The sequence below is a fragment of the Falco cherrug genome, chromosome 15 (assembly GCF_023634085.1).
Source record: "Falco cherrug isolate bFalChe1 chromosome 15, bFalChe1.pri, whole genome shotgun sequence".
Taxonomy (NCBI): Eukaryota; Metazoa; Chordata; class Aves; order Falconiformes; family Falconidae; genus Falco; species Falco cherrug.
In genome coordinates, this window is record NC_073711.1 from 14,635,514 (window position 1) to 14,654,621 (window position 19,108).

General features: G+C 47.1%; 1 protein-coding gene across 4 annotated transcripts in view; it reads left to right on the forward strand.

Annotated features, from left to right (window-relative positions):
- DOCK11 (dedicator of cytokinesis 11) overlaps nucleotides 1-19,108 on the forward strand; it is an 85,295-nt gene that overhangs the window by 23,504 nt on the left and 42,683 nt on the right. For 3 of the 4 annotated variants that reach the window (XM_055727231.1, XM_055727233.1, XM_055727234.1), the window contains exons 6-22: nucleotides 634-729; nucleotides 3,829-3,963; nucleotides 5,182-5,359; nucleotides 5,806-5,885; nucleotides 6,460-6,543; nucleotides 8,771-8,911; nucleotides 10,606-10,815; nucleotides 11,186-11,308; nucleotides 12,350-12,432; nucleotides 13,994-14,116; nucleotides 14,292-14,368; nucleotides 15,591-15,775; nucleotides 15,878-15,943; nucleotides 16,104-16,196; nucleotides 16,599-16,722; nucleotides 17,393-17,514; nucleotides 17,967-18,053. In XM_055727231.1, coding sequence (XP_055583206.1) covers nucleotides 634-729; nucleotides 3,829-3,963; nucleotides 5,182-5,359; nucleotides 5,806-5,885; nucleotides 6,460-6,543; nucleotides 8,771-8,911; nucleotides 10,606-10,815; nucleotides 11,186-11,308; nucleotides 12,350-12,432; nucleotides 13,994-14,116; nucleotides 14,292-14,368; nucleotides 15,591-15,775; nucleotides 15,878-15,943; nucleotides 16,104-16,196; nucleotides 16,599-16,722; nucleotides 17,393-17,514; nucleotides 17,967-18,053 — 2,007 coding nt within the window. The remainder of the gene's footprint in view (nucleotides 1-633; nucleotides 730-3,828; nucleotides 3,964-5,181; nucleotides 5,360-5,805; nucleotides 5,886-6,459; nucleotides 6,544-8,770; nucleotides 8,912-10,605; nucleotides 10,816-11,185; nucleotides 11,309-12,349; nucleotides 12,433-13,993; nucleotides 14,117-14,291; nucleotides 14,369-15,590; nucleotides 15,776-15,877; nucleotides 15,944-16,103; nucleotides 16,197-16,598; nucleotides 16,723-17,392; nucleotides 17,515-17,966; nucleotides 18,054-19,108) is intronic. The other variant, XM_055727232.1, reaches the window with a different exon arrangement.

Genomic DNA, 19,108 nt, shown 5'->3' on the forward strand with positions numbered 1-19,108 from the left:
CCAGCGGAGGAGGTCACAGTGGGTATGGGTGGAGAGCCGTTCCCCCTTTCTGGCAGCCTGGGCCAGGAGCAGAGGTGGAAGTCCCAGCTGGTATGCCAAGAACAGCCTGGTTGGGTCACTTGAAACTGTTTGTTTTGATAGATGTGAAACCAGTTACATTTCAGCTCTTGGGCTTTGGTGGGTTTTGCCTAAATTTAAAATGGAGAGTTGATTTATCAAAAGGAAATGACAGAATAAGTCTGGAGTTCTGCATTTTGCAACTTCCTAAACAGACCGTTTTGAAACTTTCCTTCTTCACCAGGTTTTTGAAATACTGCAGAAGAACCAGTATGTATTTCCTCATTGCAAAATTGCTGCACAGCTCTATCAGTGCAGATGTAAGCTTTCTTTTTTAAAAGTGACCCAAACTAGCCTGTTTTGCCTCTTTTTTAGAAAGAGACAACCCTCAACATTTTTGTGATGACGCTGAATGTGTAGCTGTACATGTTACACGTGCATTCCACATGTTGCTCTATTGCTGTAGTCGAACCAGTATTGCTTTCCAGAGTGGACATATTCTTTGTGTCCAAGGGGAATTTTTTGTAGGAGGCCGTTCACCTGACCTCCTCTTTTTCTGATCTTTTGCTCTTTCAGGATTCCTCGTCCCTGTGCTCCCAGAAAGGCGGTGTGATAAAGCAAGGCTGGCTGCACAAAGCCAATGTAAATAGCACAATCACTGTCACCATGAAGGTGAGTTGGGTCCAGCGTTACGTTAGTCGTGAGCGAGGCACGAGGTGGAGCTCAGACCACGTCTGCAAAGCCAGCAGGAGTGCGACGGGTGGGGCTGGGGTTGGATGGGTGTCTGTCCTGCTTGTAGAGCATCCCAAAGTGGACTGGAAAACCCAGTCTGGCAACAACCTCTGGCCCTTCCTTCCCCAGAATATAAGACCAGTGCACCTCAAATCTGAAAGCTGAACAAAAAGGCGAAGCGTGTTCAAGTGAGTCAAGGCTGTTTTCTGAGTGAGCAGCTGAGGCCTGGGAGGGGAAGGGAATTTAAATCACTGAAACAGCTGCCCTGCAAAGAAAACTTACTGAATTGATAGTTTCCTTGCTGGTAGGAAATAATATACGGGGACCAGCTTTAAATTGAAATGGCCAGTTTTTGCTTTAAAAGCAGGGGTGATACCGCTGAGAAGATGGAGCATTACTGACCTCGAAGCAACAGCTGCACTGTCCTCTGTTCTCCACTCTGTGTAATCCAGTGTGACATTGCTTGGATTTTGCAGTGGAGGTTTTTAATAGTTCGACCACAGGTTTTTTTGTGTGGCAATGAGCCTGTCTGTTGTTCCGCCGTGCAGCTGCCTTGTTACAGCATAGAGAGAATATCAGGGTGTTATGTTCAGCTGTGCAGCTGGAGGATGGCTGCAGTGGGGCTGCTTCATAAGGGTATTGGTAGATCTCAAAAAGTTCCGTTGTTCTAAAGCTCGATTCAAGGATTTACACTTTCATGAGAAGTGGAGCAGGACCGCTTATAGGGCTGATTTTAATGTGAGTTTTAAAATGAGCTTGAAGGCAACAGAACAGGATTTTCTGATCCTCTGCTTTTCCGAGCAGCAAGGTTGAAGCCATTTCTGCTCCTGGAACTTCTGGAGGAGGTGTCGTACATACTCAAAGCAATCGGGTCCCTTCTTGAATGCGCCTCCTGTGGTATTGGTGGCCTCAGTGCCCAGCACCACAGACCCACCTTTCAGAGATGATAACCCAAAATACACTGGCTTCAGTTCAACGGATAGGATCCACAGAGTCTCTTGTGAAACTTGGACATGGAAGTACCGAAAATCAGTAGCCATTTTCTGAGCTGGTCCCGGTCACTTCTGTGTCTTACAAGACGCCTCCTAAAGCATATGTGAGAAATCTGAGGACTTTTGAACTTCTTCAGCATTATCACCACTTTGGGAGGCTGCTGTGCTATCACAGAAGCAGAAACATTCATCTTTTGAGTGCTGGTTCTTCCACTGCTGTGACGTGCTGCAGTGTTGGTACCATGGTGTTGCTAAGCATGTGCAGTGTGTATTTTGTGGAGAGCTAGCCCACGAGCAAACTGTAATTAAGCTACAGCTGCCAATTTTAAAGTAGCCTTTCCTTTGCAGAGAACTCCCCTGGTCTGGCCCAGCCCTCCAGCTGGCTGGTTTGCAGCATGCTGCATTACAAGCATGGCATCAAGATTTTCTCTCTTTCTTTCTTTCTTTCTTTCTTTCTTTCATCTCTGCCCAAATGGACTTCCCCAGTTCCTGACCGTCCCTCTGCAATTGCGATGTTCACCAACAGCATCTGTAGCCTGATCAGAGGGGACCATTCCCTCTGCTTCTAGGTTTATAGTATTCATTTCAAATGAGCGTGGTCTTCTGACAATTATTTCTGACAGCAGTGCTTACAAGAGGGGGAAGATCATAGGAATAGTGTTTACTGCTTGCTTCTGCATTTCCTTTTGAACAGAATTCAGAAGATGCAAATGGATTAGCATGAAATCCAATACCCATGAGGGATATCAACCCTGTAATATCTAGAGAGAGATCTATCATGGGTTTCTGTAACATCCGCTGCCAAAAGTTTCTGAGATTGATTCAGTGAAGTGCTAAATCAGTGTTTAAGCTGGCTAACGCTTAGCATACATAGCTTTCCATGTATTTTTATGCTTTATTGAACTAAAGGTTTAGTTAAATCTTGTAAAATTTAAAGGTGAAAAACATTGGAGCATCTCCACAGCTATCTAGTCATCTAAATGATGCCAGAGGTTACTTTTCAGAGGGCTTAGGTTACCGTTCAGAGTGCAATGCTCCCTTCCAGTTCTTTGCAAGCGAGTGGTTTTATTAAACATGTGCTGGTGTCAGTAATGATGCGAGCAGGAAATTACTAGTAGTCTCCCATCTGGGATGAAAAATTATGTGTTTATTCATAGATCTTCCAGTTATGCAGAACAGTGGAAATACTCACAGTGCAGCTTGCCCTGGCTTCCTTCGTGGTTCTGCTAACACAGATACCCAGCAACTGTGACATGCACCCTGCTCCTTACAGACCTGACAGCATATGCTGCTACCGTAATTGCTACCAGAATGTTCTCCTGAATTACAGTCCACTGCCTTTTGGCTGACAAACGTCAAGGAAGATGTTCTGAGATACTGGAGAGTTGGGGGTTTTGTTGTTGGTGTTTTTTTGTTTGGTTTTTTTTCTTCATAAAAATCAATAGCTCAAACATAGGAACACTTCTCTCAAACTTGCTGCTTTCAGAGGTGAGAACTGAACACTAAGCCCAAACCAGTTAATTAAAATAATTTTCTATTAAAAAAATACAAAACCAAGCAGTTGAATGGATTACTGTGTCTGTTGGCTTGCATTTGAGCGCTAGGAATTTCCACATGTCTGTTCCAAAGTCTTCAGGGGAGTTGCTTTGTAATTCTAACTGAGGTCTTTATCAAAAAGGCTCTGGAAATACTGCTCTAGGATGGGACGAATCTTCAAGCAACGTGCTGATCTGAGTTTACCACGCAGAATTACTTTGTAAAGATGAGTTAAGCTGGAGCCAGCTGAGAGACGAGCTGGAAGCCCTGGGGCTTTGCTTTAGATAGGCAAACTTATAACAACAACAAGGAAATTAAAATTAAAGACGAAATCTCTATAAAAACAAATCATACTCAAAGGGGTGAATCTGCAGCACTCTGGGGTCATCAGTGTTTCTTGTTACGGTATTTTCTCAATAGCAGGAAGGCAGATACCAAAACGGTGGCTGTGGTTTGTGATTGTGTACAACAGAGTGAATACTTGCATGAGCAAGGCTTTGTACTTTTGCAGGTATTCAAGAGGAGGTATTTTTACTTGTCACAACTCACGGACGGCTCCTATATTCTGAATTCCTACAAAGATGAGAAAATTTCGAAAGAATCCAAAGGCTGTATTTTCTTGGATGCTTGCAACGATGTTGTTCAGGTAGGTGTGCTTTCCGCGTGGCTGTACATGGGCATTGCTAGCTCCGAGACAGACGTGCTCTCCGGCTCTGTGTCAGCAAGGGGTGAAGGCGTGGATATACAAACTAACCCAGAGCTGGTTTGCTCTGTCAGCTAATCTGATTAAAAGGCACTCAAGGCATTTCATAAGGGTGCCATATGTTTGGCCAGGAAGACAGCAAGTGGAAGAACTGCTGTCAGATGAAAACGGAAGCATTTCATCGTTACCTCATCTGCTGTCACCCTGCTCTGTCCATCGTCACCTGGTTATCACAGGTCAGGTGCCTTACTGAGGGCTGAAGCCAGTAAGTAGTTGGTGTGATTCAGTCTTGGGCAGCTTCACCCTCTATTTGCTGCTCGCACCAGCTTCTTGTTTATGAAGTTACATCCCAGTAAGGCTGTGCAAGCATGCAGCCCTTTGGGACTTATGAACTGCAGAGGGCTTGTAGGGTTTCAGGAGCCAGTATTTGTACAGGGCTTAAAACCTGGGCTTGCTTTGTAATGCTGAGAGTGAAATGCAGCAGTGGATTGCTGCTGTGCCTTCTGCCATTGCTATTTCTGCAGAAGCTTCAAGCACCGAGTGTGGTGGAGCAGCTGAAATTACTCTGGTGGTTTGCTTCAGCACGGATGAGTCAGAGCTGTGCGTTTCCGTTTATCTTTCTGAACACAGTAAGAGCAGTAGCGCACACGCCTCAGTGATGTACAGAATGCACTTCCCGAGCTGCATCAGATTTGCCTCGGCTTCTGGTTGGAAAATGCTGTTTAAAGGCCAGTGTATCTCAGAAAAGTTGTGTTGAACCTCTTGCTTTTAAGATAGATGCCTCTAAGCGTCCTGGAGTGCAACGTTACTTACTGTGTCAGACAAACCCAGTTCCTGGCTTCTCTGGGTAAATGTTAAAAAGGTCTGACAACATAAGAAGGAGCTTGCTTCTGCTCCTCAGTGCGCTGTCTGTCATCCAGTCTGGCTTTCTGCCACTTTGAGAGTTGCTGGCAGCCATGGATCTGCGTACTGCTTGATCGCTGCCTTGAAGCCCTTCATGATTACTTCAGGAAGGGTGCTGTGTAAAGGGGGGGTTCTTTGCACCGTAGTTCACAATATTTCAGTTCAGGATGCTTTCACAGAGAGGAGCCTTACAGCAGATACTGTGCTGAGTCATTGAGGAAAACGTAATACAAATATTTCTCTTTCTTGTTCGTTTAGTGTCCTAAGATGCGCCGTTACGCGTTTGAACTGAAGACCATAGACAAGTACAGCCACTATCTTGCAGCTGAAACTGAGCAGGAGATGGAAGAATGGCTGGTAACTCTAAGAAAGATCATTCAGAGCAATGCTGAGAGTTTGGTGCAAGAGAAGAAAGATACCGTGGAATCTGTGCAAGGTCAGTTTATACATACCTGCCTTCACCCTTCTCCAGCATGATGCAAGCAGCGTGCCTGGAGAAGTGTATATTTTTCTTCCTGTATTAATAGCGAAAATTGTGGCTGACACATGGTATCATGCAAAAGGGCTTAGTATAATGTGGATGATAGCCCGAGGAATAGAAGGGGAGGGAAACATGACCCTTCCCCTGGATGGGAAATCCATGGCGAAGTTTCAAGACTCCTGGAAAACTGGCTCTGTGCTGAAGTTCTGTTTTGGAAAGACCTGGCAGGCTGTAATAGTATACTCTGCTACTAGTAATGTATGGAAAAATCTTACTCCTGAGGAATGGAAAAGTCTCCATAAACTGTTTCTGTGCTATTGTAAGCAAATATTGCAGGATGCTTTCTGGCAGAGAGGTGCTCCTGCAGTTGGTTTGAACATCTGTTTTTTGTGTCCTTGCAGATGATGAGTCAAGCACGCAGGGGAAATCAGAGAACATCCTGGAGAGCCTGGAGAGAAGCATGCATCCAGAGCTGATGAAGGTATCCTGTTTGCAGAGGTTGCCCTCCTAGCCCATAGCTAGTTCTCTCCACCATGTCTATAAAAGGGATTTTCCATTTTCTGTGTCTGCAGCTCTGGGGGAGCTGGGCAGGCGCCAGTGCTGATGGGGTCTCTGTCATCTCACCTGCCTGTCCCATGGATGCGGTTTGGGGCTGCACGCTCCTCACCTGCCTGTGCGGGGCCCTTAAGGAAGAGCCAGACTTGGAGTGAATGAAGGGTTGTTGTGGTCAGCACTACTCATCCCTGCTCAGCAGGGGTCCCATCCTGGCCGTGAGGGCAGGGGGGCAGTTAGGTGGCAGCCACCTTCTATTTATGATCCAGAGCGTGGCTGCCTGCTGCTGCCTGCTACTGTCTGCTCTCCCATTCGGCAGAGCCGCGTGGCTTTACTGTCATTGCACCGTGTTGGGGGCTACAGCTGAGAAGCCGTGCGTCGTCTCACATATCACAAAGGGAACCTGAAAAACACGTGTTTTGTTTTGCTTACATTCTTTCCAAATAACAAGTGTTTGCCTCTGTGTGGCCAGACGGTAATATCAATGCCTTCCTTTCTTCTAGTATGGAAGAGAAACAGATCAGCTGAACAAACTGAGCAGAAATGATGGAAGACAAAACCTCTTTTCTTTCGACCCAGAAGTCCAGGTAAACATCACCCGTGTTTGCAAATGTGAGGTTTTGTTCTCTGTGCCGTGTCTCCCCCATTCCCTTGCATGGCCACGCTGTTCGCCTACAGAGGCAGCGCGGTTTGCAGGACAGAAGTGCAGCCCACATCCCTGCCAGCGAGAGCTGGACAAGACGCCAATACTCTGGTGATCGCTCAAACAGAAGGAAAGACTCGCAGCAGTCCCACACACCGCCTCCCTCCAGCTTTGCTGGCTTCTGTGATGCATCTTGATGTGGCTGGATTATCACCTGGGCCTCTGGGAGCTTCCTAGGGTTGCAGAAGTGGAGAAGTGGTATTGCAAGGGCACCAGCATCACTGCATGGGCTCAGCACGTGTGTTGAACCACTTGCTTTTAAGATAGATGCCTCTAAGCATCCTGGAGTGCAACATTACTTACTGTGTCAGACAAACCCAGTTCCTGGCTTCTCTGGGTAAATGTTAAAAGGTCTGACAACATAAGAAGGAGCTTGCTTCTGCTCCTCGGTGCGCTGTCTGTCATCCAGTCTGGCTTTCTGCCGCTTTGAGAGTGGGATAGGGAGCAGTGATGTCAAAGACCATGATAGGGCTTTACAGGGAGAGCCACAGTCTTCAGGGAATTTTCAGATGTAGGGGACATACAAGCAGAAAAAACACCCCATGCCGTTCTCATGTGCCGGAGTAGGGGTTCACTGACTAGTGGCTTGTTTTCTTTTCAGCTTTGATGCCTTTGTTGAGCTCTCTGCCAAGGTCCAGGTGTGGGATTTCAGTGGAATGAGCTGCAATTGTTAACACAGTTTTAGAGAATTGTTCCAAGTTATTTCATAGTTGCTGGTTCTCCTTCTGGAGTGCTTTGGCTTGTTCGCACCTGTGAAAAAGAACATTCTGGTTTAACAAGGAAATGTAATTACTCTTTAAAAGGCTTAGTTGTACAAAATGAGAGGTTTTGTCTTGGCACTTCTTTAAGGTCTTTAACAGGAAGAAGATAAGCATCCAGGAGATCCAGGAGGCTTTTTCTTTTTAAGAGAAGCTTTGAGAAGTTTCCTATATTCTAGTCAGATAATAAAAATGGAAATATTATTCAGTGTGGAGTGCCTAAGATATCTTTTTTCCCCCCCTAACCAAACGACTAGGCTGAATTCACTGCCCTCCCCATCTACCCAGAGATTTTCACTCTGATGTGGATCAGTCGGATCTGCTATAATACTGGGCATTCAAAATCAGTGCCCTAGTTGAAGCTGGTGTGCATGTGCACAGTTGTGTGCCTGGTGCTAAGGAAACTGGGGGCAGGAACATATACCTGCAACATGCTTTCATAATTGAAAGGAAATAGGAGAAACAATGGGAAAAGTTTCCCAGAACTGGATTAACAATGGCAGCATACTTTGCTGAAATTACTCCATTGTGAGGTATCGGCGCCCAGCGATTGGCGTGCAGGTTTCTGCAGGATTTGAGGGGGGAAAACCAAACAGAACTATGCCAGATGGTCACTGAGGCATGTACTGGTTTTTAGGGGTGTTTGGTAGCTCTGTGTCCCTGGTACGATGGCAATGGTGAAGCCTGAGGGTCTTTATCTGGCTGATGGTATTGTGGTCATGTACGTGTCCGCTCCCCGGGAAGGGCGGATGGCGAGGCACAGACCAGGCATGGATGTTCTGGGTTAGGAAGGAGGTGATTATAATCCAGCCTGTTTGGATTGCCCAGCTGGCTCTGCAGGCAGTCTTTGTTGTTTGTAACCACACCGGTTGTTGCTGTGCATCTAGAAATGCCTTCCACTTTCAGATGTTGTTCATGATCTCCACGGCGTGTGCCTGCTCTCTATTTCAAGCACAGGGTCTATCTCTTAAACTAGCCAAATCTTCAAAGTGGAAGGTACTTTTCTGAGTGTAACAACCATCTACGTTCCGCATTCTTCCCCAAGCTCTAAGTGGTGTTTGGGAAGATCCCCAGGGTTACAGCAAAGCAGAAAGGAACTGAAATCATACTGAGGTTTAGTTTCCTGTGCTCCACAAACCAGATTGCTAAAAACTGTTACATCCCCATGAATTCATGTCTTGAATACATTTGTGTAACATCACCAAATGGCACTCCATTGTGAATGTCTTGTAACTTTGGTACCACTAGAAAAAAATGGATCAAGGTACTATTGGCCATGATGTGATCCCTCAACATTATTCAGGCGTTTATTTTCTTTTTTAATGAGACCAGATTTGTTTGTTTGCTGTCTAGAGGCTAGACTTCTCGGGGATCGAGCCAGACGTGAAGCCATTTGAGGAAAAGTGCAGCAGGCGCTTCATGGTGTGCTGCCAGGACTTCTCCCTCAACCTCCTCGCCCAGCTCAGCGACAGGTCGGAAGGAGGACCCACCAATGTAAGGGGAGCTCTGGCATGTCCCGCTTTGTCTTCTTTCTCCTCACGGGCAACAAAACCACTCAGCAGATTAATCTAGGTGGATAAAAAGGTCCCATTTTGCCATGAGCTCAAATGGGACCTGGGCAGGTGGTGACTGCTGGCCCAGTGTCATTGCAGGATTTGTCTGCCTTGGTATTGTGATGTTCCAAAAATGTGTTTGGGGACAGGGTCTGTCCTGATGCGCCTCAGCCCGCCAGGAACTGGGAAATCTGGGAAATGAGTGGTTTGGGGGCATAGGGAGTGGGGAGCGTGTCTGCCACGTCCTGGGTCCCTGTGGAAAGTTCTGCTGGTAAATGACTAACGTCCCATCTCCAAACAACTCACTGCCGTGTTGTATTTCATTTCCCCTAATGGCAAGGGATTTCCCTGTTCTGAAACCTTCTTCTGACTCCCAGCCTAACTGTGTTCACAGCCACTATGTTATATGTGTTTGTTATTGTGCCAAAGTTGTGCCTTAGCCTAAAAAGCTCTTCCTTGTGTTTTCTGAGCTTCTGATGTCAGTAGACAGCTGTTACCTCTCTCCACAGCCTTTGTTCTGCCGGGCTGAACAGACCAGGCTCCTCCAGTCTTTCCTCCCAAAATGTAATCCCTGTTATCATGTCCAGCATTTGCTTTGGCTGGAGTCAGCCTTTCGAGCAAGGGTGCCAGAGCAGCAGATAGCACGGCGGGGGGGCAGCGGCACTGGCACTGATCTTTGCCGATGGTACCTTGCCTGATGCCAGTTAGGACTGCAGAGGCTTTTTTGTGATGGTTTCGTACTGGCAGCTCACAGCTAGCACACCAGGCTCATTCTCCTCAGTAACTCCCAGTGGATGAATGCATTGCTGATAACAGAGATTCTTCTTAATCGTCTTTAATCAGGCCCAGAGTCAGACTTCATCAGCACATTTTTACTATTGTTATAATGCCTTCAAGTTATGCTGTAATGTCTTGGACAAACTACAGTCTTATCTTCAGGCCTTCATTTTTATTTTTTTTTTTCTTACGCGGACGCACGCCTGCTAGGATTTTTGAATTAAACATACATGAAATTATTGCCACTTGCCTTGTGCTCTCAAGGTCAATAGCTACAAATGACTTGGCAGATTTCGCACATGCAGTTCCTCAGCAGTGTTAGCCTTGTATTTGAGCTTTCCTGGTTCGGAGAGCTAACCTTGCTCCTGTGCCATCCGGCACAGAGCAGCTGAGGAACATTTTGAGTGTCTTGAGTTGGGTCATCCAGAGCTGATTGACTTTGGACAACAAGTGAAGTGGTCCTTGGCGTGTGAACGTAAACACTCTTAAGTTGTTTCCTTTCTCAATGCAAAGGATAAACAGCTCTGATTGGGTCATTTTCCTAACTTCATAGTTTATCACTTATATAAAAACCCCTATGGATTTCATTCTTTACATTTCATTGATGGTTTTAAAGTAGCTTTGTTCAAATTGACGGGATCAAAATGCAAGAAGGTGCGGGTAAAATACGAGTTTATGTATTTATAAAGCAAATAAACATGGATCGTCTGTAAGAATTATCTAAAATGCTGGCGTGCAAAACTAAAGGAACAAACAGGTGCTGAAGGCAAACCTAGCAGGGAAGGCAATGTATGTCGGTACTCTTGAGCCTGTAGCATGCGTTTTTTTCTTGACACATATATTCAATCAAATTTCCAGGTGGAGCCCTTTTTCCTAAGTTTGGCATTATTTGACCTGAAAAATAATTGCAAGATTTCAGCTGACTTTCATGTGGACTTGAACCCTCCGTCTGTCCGTGACATGCTTCTGGATAGCTCTGCGTCTGGAGCGGAGGGAACCAAGGGACGTTCGCCAGGCGAGAGCTTTGTGCACGGCATCCCCGAGTCATGCCTGCGCTACATAAAACGGGTGAAGAACTGATTTTTCTCCTCGTTCTGTGTCTCTGTTGAGCTGTGCCTGTTCGGTAGAGTTGCACTGTGTTGCTGTGCACTGTGGAGAGGCAGCAGTCAGCTTTTCTCTTGAGCGGTGGGGTTTCGGTCGGTGTCTCAAGCAGATTACCACTTCAGGCTCACTGGCGGCAATGGGCAAAGCACCAAGTAGAGTTTTCCAGGACTTGACCATGTTCAAGCCTTGTGAGCCCCCATGGCCCATCCATAGCAGTGACCTGAGCAGGGTCTGTTTGGGCTGTGGGAAGGGACAGCGAGATGACTGGGGCCAAACGCCGCGGTGCAAGTAAGGGTTTCCTGCTCTCTGACAGCCTACTCTGTATCTGTTGCAGGGCGTTTTCTCTGTGACTGACCCACACGTGGAGATCTTCCTGGTGGCCCGTGTGGAGAAGGTGCTGCAGGGCAGCATTACACACTGTGCAGAGCCGTACATGAAAAACTCGGACCCAGGGAAGGTATTGGATGGGGCCGTGGGGGTATGTACTTAGTGATGCTGCCTGCTGCTGCAGGGAGCAGTGTGGTCTGAAACTTGGGCTGTTTCTGCTGCTCTTCAGCTTCTTTCTGGCCCGTATTGGTCTTCATCCATTCTGCCACTTGCTGTGTTCCCAGGCTGGCTTCAGCTGGGCTGTCCTGGGGGATTTGGTTCCTTCCCTCGGAAAGAGGCGGAGGATTTTGAGCCGAGCAGCTGGGGCAGGGTGACCACGAAGCAAAGTCTGGGCTGGCAGCAAAAAACTAGGACACTCCATCCCCAGAGAAACAGGCTGCACTGCTAAAAGGTGCTACACGCAGTGTCTTGGACTGGTCCCAGCTCACTCCCACTGGGAACAGTGATGTTTTAGTAGCAGCAAAACGTGGGCTTTGCACTTGATTCTGCTCACCCTGCCTCCGTCTTGCTCTGCGCAGAGTGCCATGATCATATGGGGAAACTTATGCAAAGGGTGGTCAGGGAGGGGACCTGGTGATGCCGGTGGCACCAGTCGCTGCATACCGGGTGGAGCTGATGCTGCCATGCTGCAGCCAGTCAAAATTAGTCCCTGATAGGAAGATCAATGTATGGAACGCCTGGTATGTGATGGCATTCCCTCAGCACGCTTTGCAAGTCTGTATAGGATGAGCTAATTACGGTCAGTTTTGGAAAATAAACTAATACCCATTGGAAAAAAAAAATACTAGTAATACATAAATAATAAATAAAATATCCTGACAGTTTAATGCAGAATCAAGAGGAGTTTTAATTTGACTGTGCCCACAACATGTTTGCTATTGCTTTGCAAAAGTAATAATTGGGGGTGGGGGTGTGTGTGTGTGTGCGTGTGTGAAGTGATGGACAGGGATGCCTGTTGGCTGCTTGAGTGACTGTTGTGCGGTGTGCCTGGGGAGCTGTGCGGTGTGCAGTACAGAGAGTTTCTCCTCCCTGGAGAGTGCAGCACTCTTTATTCCTTTTCCAGGGCAGCGTGGAAGCCAGGGCACACACTGACCTCTCTTGTGTTTTGCAGACTGCCCAGAAGGTCCATAAGGTGGCCAAGCAGGTGTGCAGCCGTCTGGGGCAGTACAGGATGCCGTTCGGCTGGGCTGCCAGGTTGGTCACGGTGGGCTGCGCTTTGGCCGTGGTGGGAGCTGCTGCTGCCAGTTATCCGGGACACGATCCGGCCGAGTGGGCAACGGGCCAAGTGACTGGAGTCAGTGGAGTTGCAGCCGAGGGCAGAATCTGGCTTCAATTCCCAAGGCAGAATGGGGATCGGCCTGAAATGTTCCATCTAGAATTAGAAACAAAATATTAAAAAGTAAACAGTGCTGGGAAGACAGTAACCTTCCTGCTGACCTGTAGCTACTGCTATCAGGACAGAACATTCCTGAAGATGAATTACACTGTCCCGTGCTACTGCGGGAATCGGTGTGGGAATTGGCACAGCAGTTCCCTCCTGGCATCAGCCATTGCCAGGGACAGGGTGAGAGCGGAGGGTGTCCTGGCCTGGCGGTGGCAGTAAGCTGGGGTTTGTCTCCCATCTTAGACTCTGCTTTAATTAATGTTCTTCAGAATGACTGGAGATAGTGATCCCAGTCCCTCTCTGTTCTTTTACTGGGACCGATAAACTACATCAGTGCTAATCCCTTAAATCTTAAGTCAGAGGAAGGCCTGAAGGCGAGTTCATCCCTCTGCCACTGCCTCCTGTTGCTAAATTCTTCTTTGGTACTAACAAAAGGGATGGTAATGACATGGGAACACCAGATGACCTTCGCAGTGGGCTGAGATTCAGTGGTATGCAGCTTGCAATGTGTATTCTTGAGCTAGATTTTCCTGTGACACTGGCTGCTTAGCTTTGGGATGGTGTTTTGGGGATGTAGGTTGCTGCTGGGAGCCAGCACACAGCCTGTGCAGCGCCTCAGCCCTCGTTCAAGTGATGCCTCAGCCTAGTGGTGGGCTCTGTGTGGGCATGGGCTTTGGTGGGCTCTTCAAATTTGTTCCTGCTGGGTAAAGAGCTGCATTTGGAGAACAAGAAGTTGAGTGCCCAGCTGCGGGGAGCTGTATTGTTTTGCATCCCTGGAACAGTTTCCCTCTGGGTTTCAAAGGGAGGTGTTTTCTCGGAGAGGGAGTACAGATGCTTTAATGTTCTTATTCTACAGATACCCGCAGCCTTTATATTCAAGGGTAAAGATGCTGATATTCATCCAGGGCAGAGTCCAGTCTCCTGCTCTGGGTTTTCAGGAGGAAGCTGATGTATCTCCTGAGACTGGTCTTCATTGCACACTCCTTTCTTAGGAGGGTTTCCATGCTCTGACCCCATGTGCAGTTAGGAAGATACTTTACCACTTGGTGTTAGTGGGAAGGGGTTAGAAGGACGTTTGCGCCTGGGGACCAGGCTTGGAACTGGGCTGTGTATGTCCTTCTCACCTGGCTGGGGAGAAGGGAAATGGGTGATGTCCCACACAATGTAGTGTGACACGATGGATTGCAGTCTGTGTGAGGTCTAAGCACCACATGAGGATGGGAGAGTGATCGGGAAGTCTAGCGGTGTTCAGAGCAGTCACAGGCCAGTGAACCTCTTGCCTGATAAACTGCCCTTCAGCCTGATCTGTCAATGACCTCAGTGTCTGCATATCTGCCAACATTTAATAAATGTGTCTCTTCTTTTCTGCAGACCAGTTTTCAAAGACTCCCAAGGCACTCTTGATGCTGAAGGAAAATTCTCACCTCTGTACAAGCAAGACAGCGGCAAACTCTCTAATGAAGATATGCTGAAGCTTTTAGCAGAGTATAAGAAGTAAGTGTAACAGACCGGTGCAGAGACTAAGCAGGCATTTTAATATAATTTTTAAACAGTTAAGCATAAGCATGAGATGATCTAAAATACTCAGAGGGTAACAAAAAGCACTGCTGATGTGCTCAGCACCTGAGCTTTCAAGGTTCACACTCTTGTTCCTTTCTCCCTAACACAGACCAGAGAAGACAAAACTACAGGTCATTCCAGCCCAGCTAAATATCGTCATCAAAGACATCCCGCTGGACTTCACAAGTAAGGATCTTGCATCTTAAAATAAATGCTGATGGCTCTAGCCTCAGGAGTTAATGCTTCTATGGGGAGTTTTGCTGTTTCATTAACAGGAGTATCTCGGGGCTGCAATGAGAAATGAGTAATACAGCACAACCACGGACTTGTAAGTCTTTCCAATGGATTCTGTGGAGGGATGTGGTCCAAGTGCAGAGGTTTACCTGAGAGGTGCATCTGCTTTGCAGTTTGACCATCACATCCTAAATCTAAAGGAAGCTACCTGCCTGCTTTTGCTGGTTTTATTTATTATTATTATTATTATTATTATTATTATTATTATTATTATTATTATTATTATTATTATTATTATTATTATTATTATTATTATTATTATTATACTAATCTTATATAACATTTTTGATCCCTAACGCCAGAGGGCTTCACAAACATATGGTCAGTGTCATTTTTTACTTCGCATTTTAAGAAACCGAGGCAAAGAAAAGACTCGTTATATGTTCAGTGTCACTCCATGGGCCTTTGGCAGCTCCTGTCACAGGTTCTGTCGTCTGCTTCCCTGTCCAAAAGGCTTTTCTGGTGACTTAATTTTTCTGTTCTTTGAAAGGCCATTACTTGAGATGAACTCTCCCTCACGGTGGATGTGAGTCCCAGTGAATTAGGCAGGGGTTGTGCACTGGTGTTCGGAAACAAACATCTTTCTGAAGCAGAGAGTGGAAAAGGACTGATGCAGTGGGACTGACACACTTTGAGATACCAGTATCAAGGCATCATCTCAGCAGCCTGTCTGCTTGAGTCAGGTGATGTCTGCATGATAAAACAGGAACTTGATGGGTCACATTCCTGGAAGACTCAAGGTGCAGGTCCTGGGCAGAGCAGCTGTCCCTACCCAGACGTGGGTTATTCACAAGACCCTTTGACTTTGCCCAGAGCTGCAGGAAAGTGCCACTTCTGCAGTCCCCACTGGCAAGGAGAGCAGAGCCCTGTGGTGCCCATCCACCCCTCTTTTCTCAATATTGCTAATGCAGTTGGGGACCACAGGTGTTGCACGATCAAGGGGAGAATTTTCCCTTCATCATTTCAATGGGAGTGGTCCAAGTCCTGCTGCCTCGTCTGGTGTGAAGAGGACTGCGTGCTTGAAGAGTTTCAGACCCACAAATTTCCTTTCACATGGGCTGTACTTCCCATGTTTGCGGGGTGCGCACTTACCCAAGCTTTCCTTCTCTTCCAGATTGTGTCACGGCTTCTTATATTCCTATAAAGCCTTTTGAGAAGAACTGCGAGGACATTGCAGTTGAAGTGGAGGAGCTTGTCCCAGAAGTTGCAAAATACTGTTATCCCTTCACTGTCTACAAAAACCACCTCTACGTCTACCCCTTGCACTTGAAGTATGAGAACCAGAAGGTGTTTGCAAAGGTGAGTGACCCGCGGAGCAGGCTGCAGCCAGGCTCAGCGGCCTCTGGGCTGATGCTGCTGACCTGTAGCGATGGCTCATCCTCCTGTTCTCCCTCATTCCAGGCAAGGAATATTGCTGTCTGTGTCGAGTTCAGGGATTCAGATGAAGCTGATGCCAGGCCGTTAAAGGTAGGTGCCGGCTAACGGGGCTGCCATTTGCTCGCTGTGTGCCAGCCGGGCTGAGCAGGACGGTAGGAAAGCACTGAGTTTCCATGCTCGCTGTTCTAATTTGGCCAGCTAATTTAGGGTAGCAGCAACCCTGAACGCAGCTTTTCATTTGTGTTTCTAGTGTATATATGGCAAACCTGGAGGCCCTCTCCTGACCACAAATGCATATGCTGCCGTGCTGCATCACAACCAGAGTCCAGAGTTCTACGACGAGGTAAAACAAAATAGTGGGAAATAACAGTTTTTCCTGGATGCTACAAAGCCAAGGGGCCTTTCAGGATACCTCTTTTTCCAGGGCTGGGTGAAATACGGGTAAAAATAATCGCCAGCCCTTTGCCTCAGTAGAAGGGCTCAGCAGAGCCAGAGACTTTGTCAATTTTTAATGCCAGTTTGTTTTCTGCTGTCTTTACTGTCATGCTTTGTGCACTCCAATCACACACCCCCATTAATAAGTAATGTGTAAATGTGATGAACACATTAGGCAGGAGTTGTTTAAGATGGGTAGGAATGTGTCTTGTGTAACTGCATGCAACATAGCATTTCTGAAATAAAATAGAACTTAAAATATTACTCCACAACTAAAAATACAGTCTTATCTATCATGGTATCATTTTAGATTAAAATTGAGCTTCCAATTCACCTCCATCAAAAGCATCATTTGCTTTTCACCTTCTATCATGTCAGCTGTGAAATTAATACAAAGGCAACATCGAAAAAACAGGACACCGTTGAAACTCAAGGTATGTTCAATGCTTATATTACTTCTGTTGGAATGTAGAAGTCCAAGATAAAATGGATGTAGGGACATGAAGAAATATTTGATTAAAATACTAGCCTATCTGAATTTTCTTTTTTGAAAGCAACCTAGTACAATTCACACGTCTACACTGGAATAAAACACATCGCTTTTATTGCATACTAAAGTTCATTTTTGCTGCAATCTGACAGCTATTTCGGCGTGTTCTTGACTTGGCTTGCATGAATGAGCTATTGTCACTCAGGTCACCAACAAAAACTTGATGCTAGATCAGGGCCTCAGGGGCTGATCCTACCAAAACCAGGGATGTGTAAGGGACTGAGTGCACCCAGGTCCCACGGGTTGGGCTGCCTCTCCGTGCAGCCTGTCCTCAGGCGACTGAAGGATGCTCGTCATGATGCCCAGCCGTGGCTCACGCACTGTTATCTACCCCTCAAACCCACTCCTGATCTTGGTTGTGCTGTGTCTTGAGTATCGTTCACCAAGTCACCAGCTAAAATGTGCTTTAACAAGGCTGACCCAGCCGATCCCAGCCTCGCTGAGGCCGCGGCACAGCTGCGAGTTTGATTTTCTCAGGGTGAGACACAGCTCTTTTTGGAGCTTGAGCTAAACAGGTATAGCTGTGTCTCTGCTAACTCTGGTCCACTCTGCAGTGGGATACGCTTGGGTCCCGTTGCTGAAGGATGGGCGGATTGTCACCCTGGAGCGGCATTTGCCGGTTTCATCCAACCTTCCACCTGGCTACCTGGGTCTTGGGGACACGGAGTCACGAAAGGTAAGAAGCCATTTAAAATGGACTTAAATGTAAAAGGAAGAGGAAAGCTGAGCTTTTGTTACCGCTGGAAGTTCTGGGCGGTCTGTTGGTTCTCTGCTCAGCTGAAGAGAGCCCTACTGCAGGGCAGCCCCCAAAACTTAAGGTTCTTAGGGACGGGAGACAGGGCACTTTTAATTCCACTTTCTGTGGTTATGTAGATTGCATAGAATATTTTTGTGCCAGGCTGAACTGGGCTGGGGCAGTGGCACAGAGCAGGAGCGTGGGGATGTGCTCTGCGTGCATGTCCTCGCAGGGACGCCTCTGCCCTGCTGCAGTCAGGTCGCTGGTGTTTGTGCTTGGGGGGAACCCCTTCTCCCACCGCAGCCTGTACCTTCTGACCAGGCATCTGTCTGCACAGAGCCACCTTCTCACTGCAGTCTGAAATCAAGTATTTGAATGTTGTCTGTTCACAGCAGCCCAGCGTGGATGCGAAGTGGGTGGATGGAGCAAAGCCACTCTTTAAAATCAGAATCCATTTGGACTCAACCATTTACACCCAGGTAAGTTGAGCACCTCACTCTTAAAAGATTTTCAACACAAATGCAGAGGAAGCAATTGCTGTATCTCTACTACTGCTGTGCTGTAGGTGCTATGGGAAAGAGGTACCTGGTGTTTGCAGAGCAGCACTGAGATACTTCTGTAGGAGCTGGTCTGGGATTACTTGCAGGGATCTGCTCCTCTGGATGTGAGAGACAGCTGGGAGTGGATGAGCCTGGGGAGAGGCTGATGTTTTCTTGGCCAGCTGCACTGTAACTAGGCAGGACCAAGGAGACATTTGAGCAAATGAGCTACTTCAATGATGCAAAAGAGAGAAGCGGTGCAAATGAGAGATTTTTGCCAAATATCAGATTGCTTATTGAATTTTTTTTTAAAGTTTCCTGACAACAGCAGACACAAGGAAACAAAAGTCCTGATTTCCCTTTGAAACCAGTTCAGGCTGTTTTACCATGTCCTTGTGTGTTCTGCTGTTTTAGGGTAGTGACAGACTTCCCCAAGCTTCATGTGATGTGCAGCAAGGATCCCTATCACATGTCCTGGGGCACCTCCTGTCAGCACTGCTCCGGGAAATGCCCTTGGCAGGGCTTGTTGCCCTGTGCTGGGTGTAGTCAGCTGCACTCACATCACAGCAACTCGCTTTCAGCATCATCTGTAATCTGGGTTAGGGTTTTACTAATCCCGTGCAGCACTGAGAGCAGCACAGTCGTTTCACTCCCAACCAAACTGCATTTACAGATACTTTTCAGGGTTAAATACTCCAGTAATTAAATTGAAGGAGGAGGGAGAGGAGTAGGAAGGAGAGTCAGCCTCAGGTGGACAGTAGGAGGTCAGTATGGCAATGTCAGTCACAGCCGGGAGAGGAGGGCTCCCGGTGCTCCAGGCCAGCGTTGGATGGCGATTGGGACTCAGGGCAGTGCAACCACAGGAGAATTTTAACTGTTTGGTTAAAATTCTGGCAGTTTGGTGCTTAATCTCAGTGTTAGCTGGGAGTCAGGGGATGGGCAGTGACTGGGTACATTGGAAAAGGCAGGGAGCAGTACTGAAGTCCTGGGGGATG